The sequence below is a fragment of the Acanthisitta chloris genome, unplaced genomic scaffold (genome assembly GCF_000695815.1).
Source record: "Acanthisitta chloris isolate BGI_N310 unplaced genomic scaffold, ASM69581v1 scaffold5813, whole genome shotgun sequence".
NCBI classification, from domain to species: domain Eukaryota; kingdom Metazoa; phylum Chordata; class Aves; order Passeriformes; family Acanthisittidae; genus Acanthisitta; species Acanthisitta chloris.
The window spans coordinates 33,146-36,870 of NW_008664190.1; the positions used below are offsets into that span (position 1 = coordinate 33,146).

The 3,725-nt window shown below is 50.0% G+C and overlaps 1 protein-coding gene across 1 annotated transcript; it reads right to left on the reverse strand.

Moving 5' to 3' along the window:
* Nucleotides 1-1,546: 1,546 nt before the first annotated feature.
* LOC103798945 (cat eye syndrome critical region protein 2-like) lies at nt 1,547-3,432 on the reverse strand. Its single transcript, XM_009071233.1, has 3 exons — nt 3,233-3,432; nt 2,265-2,370; nt 1,547-1,981 (listed from the first exon to the last, which is right to left on the reverse strand). The coding sequence occupies exons 1-3, from the start codon at nt 3,409-3,411 to the stop codon at nt 1,976-1,978; spliced, it is 291 nt and encodes a 96-aa protein (XP_009069481.1). The 5' UTR covers nt 3,412-3,432; the 3' UTR covers nt 1,547-1,975.
* Between the last annotated feature and the right edge of the window lie 293 nt (nt 3,433-3,725).

Genomic DNA, 3,725 nt, shown 5'->3' on the forward strand with positions numbered 1-3,725 from the left:
TGCTATTTGCTCAAGAAGCTTTCCCAGCATGAGGAAGATCTACACACTGGGACAAAGGAGGTGCAGTCATGCATGCTGGTGCAATCCAGCTAAAGAGATGGGCGATGGCACCATCCAAGACAAGAAAGCAGCCTGAGAAGTTCTCAAGAAACCTGGAGACAAAGCCCCTCCCCTAGCTGGTACCACATACTAGAGGGGCATGCTGCTGTCCTCCCACTGCTGCCACCTGTGCTCTTGCTAGAATAACTTGTCCAACACATTTGGCACATCCTCCTTTTAACTGTACCGCTGCCCCTCCCAGTGCAACCAGCAGCCTGCCCACTAGGGCTATGGTCCCAGCAGGTCTTGCTGCCCAGTCTTGTAGAATAACAGCTCCCCTGTTTCTCTCCAGCTCCCCCAAGAATAATCAACTGTGCCTGCCTGTTAGCTTTAAGATATGAATAAATGCAGGTGAGGTTCCTACTGAACTCACTTGAATGCCAGTGGCTGTGGAAGCACTGGCACGCAGCAGAATCCCAGTACAGTATTGCCAGTGGTGAGAAGAGCCTCTGCAGACTGCACACAGGGAGCTGCCACTAGTCCCACAGGACCTGCTGCTATGTCATCAGTGAAGACAAAGTTCAACCAACAGAACTGGAGCATGCAACCCTCTCATCCCTCAACCCCTGAGCCATGCCACCTCAACATCTGACTTTGAATCAGTGCTTTCTGATTCACCTGCAACTTGCAAATGCCAAATCCAACTCCATAGGCCAACAAATGGCTCACACTGCAGTAATCATTCCCTCAAGGCAGCCTCTTGCTCCTCCTCCTCAGCAGTCAAGAGTGGTCAGGAAGCCTGTGGTACTTTCTGCTTTGCTGCTGCTAAGAGGTGAATATAGCCCAGGGTCAGAGAAAGAAAGGTGGGGACTTGGCTCCTCTCCTCAGGCAGCAGGGCAGTACAGATTTGCACAAAATTTGTTCTACTGGGCAGGTGCTGCCCCACCTGCAGCTGCACTGGTTGTGCCAAAATAATTCTAAGATGACCAGTTATGCCATTGTCTGTTTTCTAGAGCACACATTCTCCTCTCAGAAAGGCAGGGAGAAGGGTACTATACCAGCAGAACGGACAATGCCATGAGTGTCCTGCCCTGGTTTCAATTCCTGGTCCTGGTTTCCTTGTTCCCCCATGATGACAGGAGCTGGAAGTGCACTCAGGCCCTGGATCCAGAGGGGTGGAGGTGGGGGTGAGAGGGAAAGGAGTAAGAAGACAAGAGAAGGAGGAGGACATGTTATGCTCCTGAGCAATTCCCACTATTAGGTCAACCAACCATCAGGTTGTGTCTTGGTTGCAGAGGACAGGCAGGAGGACTGCAAGTCATCCATCACACATTGCCTCACCTCTCCCCAGTCCCCCCAAACCCTCACCCTATCCTGAAAGATTTCAGTGTGATATGATTGTAAACAGTTAACGATTCCTCCAGTGCTAAGCCCACTACGAGCTGGGCCCACCCCCTCCCCCATTATGTACAATACATTCACCAACAACAGAAATTTATTTAAAAAGGCAACAGGTTAAATTCTGTAAACTGGATCCAGCTCCAAAACACACACGTTAATACTACGAGTAAAATTCCATCATCGTCCTCTTCCACCCTGAAAAATATACCTGAGTTTCGCAGTCAATGAACGTTTCTGCCCCCGCCCCCTCCCTCCCCACCCAAAAAATCCCTCAAACCCTGAAAGAGACGCAGTCTCCGCTCACGGAAAGCCACTCTTGCTGTGCTGGCCCTGCGGCGTTGGGCCAGCGGCGCGGCTGGCTGGGCCCAGCACCGCTCCAGTTTCCAACACAACAGCTGTCACGGCACCATGCTCCACACACCCAGGAAGCTACATGCTGCTCGGAGAGGGGAGGGTGGGAGGAAGGCCTGTCCCTCCTCCCCGTTGTTCAAATCATGTGTGGCTTTCGTCTTCATGAGGTCCTTCCTTCCTCAGACTAGCTCTGGAAGAGGAAGAACAAAAGTTGGAGGCTTTAACCGGTGGCTTTAGAAGGGAATAACTGCATGATTTCATGCAACCAGTTCAAAGCTAACACTACCAATTCTGCCTAGGTTACGTTTTACAGTCAGCTAAGACTGTAGAGACATTCCCAACTCCTTTGCACAGCAGTAGTTCACTTCCCAGCTTTCTCCAGTTCTTCCCACTCTCCTCAAACACTTTACTCCTTTAACCAGTAGGAGGAGAAAGATTTGCATTTCAGCTCTGCTCCCTCTAGCAGCCCTTACTTGATCCAGAGGCAACGCTGACGGTTTTTGCGAGGTCAAATCTTCCCGGGACATGGTTGCTGTAGGCATCTTCGGGAAGGGAACTTGAGCCTGATGCATTTGCATTCTGGAGCCAGGTTGAATGGAGAGAGTTTTAGCACATGAATATCAAGAGCAAATCCCTACTCTTCCTTGAAACTACTTCATTGAATACATACAATCAACATTAGCATACAAGCATGCAGTCTTGTGTATTCTTCTGTCTGGTTTCCCCCCAAAACACAACCCTTAATCCATGCCACTCCCCCAATGGCTTAGCTATAGCCAAGTTCCCTGAATAACAGAAGAAGGAAGAACTGTCATGCTGTGAGGATGACAAAACAGTAACAGTTGAAGCATATCTATAAAAACAGAACAGGGAATTTCTGGAGTAGCACAGTTTTCCACTTGGGAATAAAATGTGATATTCACAGTCTCATGAGAAGTATCTTCGCGTGAGGGAAATTTGAGACAGAGAGGAAGGGCAAAGCAAGAGAAGGGGAAAAAGAAGGCAACACCAAAGGAGTTTGTAAGGAGGCAAACTTCCACTTTAGTCAGTTACTCTGCCCTGCTATGAGTGCGATGCAAAAAAACACTTGCAAAGAAAATGGTAAGTGTCCTTTTGATTGAGATGCACAACCCTGGATGACACATTAAGGAAATACAGTCAGACGAACTAAAGTACTGGTGTGGGGATGAATGGGACAGGCTAAGAGGTTCATCTGACAGTGTCTACTCCTTGTTTTAAGGAGATACAATGAGACTCTCTCTCCATCTTAAGAGATCTCTCAGGCCAAGGATCTAAGAGATAACCTTTTAGCTTTTCAACTTTGCTTGCCATCTCCTCTGACTTCAAGCCATATCTTTTCAAGGATATCTGACACTGATCGTCACCCAAGCATCACACAACCCCTCCCAACCTTGCCTTGTCGCAGAAAACATGATCTTACCCAGAGGGTCTATATAAGTCCTGGGGTGGCCCCCCCATGCCACTTCCACTGCCTCTCTGCTCCATCAGCAAAGCCTGAAAGTGACCTACGTTCTCCTCTCGGCAGCGGTACAGGGAGCCCTCCTGAGAGAGCCCGTTGGCCTGGCTGGAGGCTGGATGATGAGACAGGTGAGCATTCATGGGTGATCCATATGTCCTGGGCTGGAAGTGACTGGCAGGATGCCGGGATCCATAAGGAGAGCCAGTCTGTAGCATCATGCCATGGGGAGGGAAAGCCGACGGGCCGAACCCCATCCCTGCACCCAGGTGCGGTGGGGGAGCACCGTAGAGGAACTCCCCCGCTGCCACCGAGCTTTGGCTGCATTGTGGTTGTCCAAATCAAGAAACTCTTTGGGACTCTCCGGTCTTTCCTGGGACTCCTCGGACTTCTCATCTTCAGGCCCCAGATCCTGCCCGTCGCTTGGAGAAACCTCTTTGGCACTTGCTACGTCCAT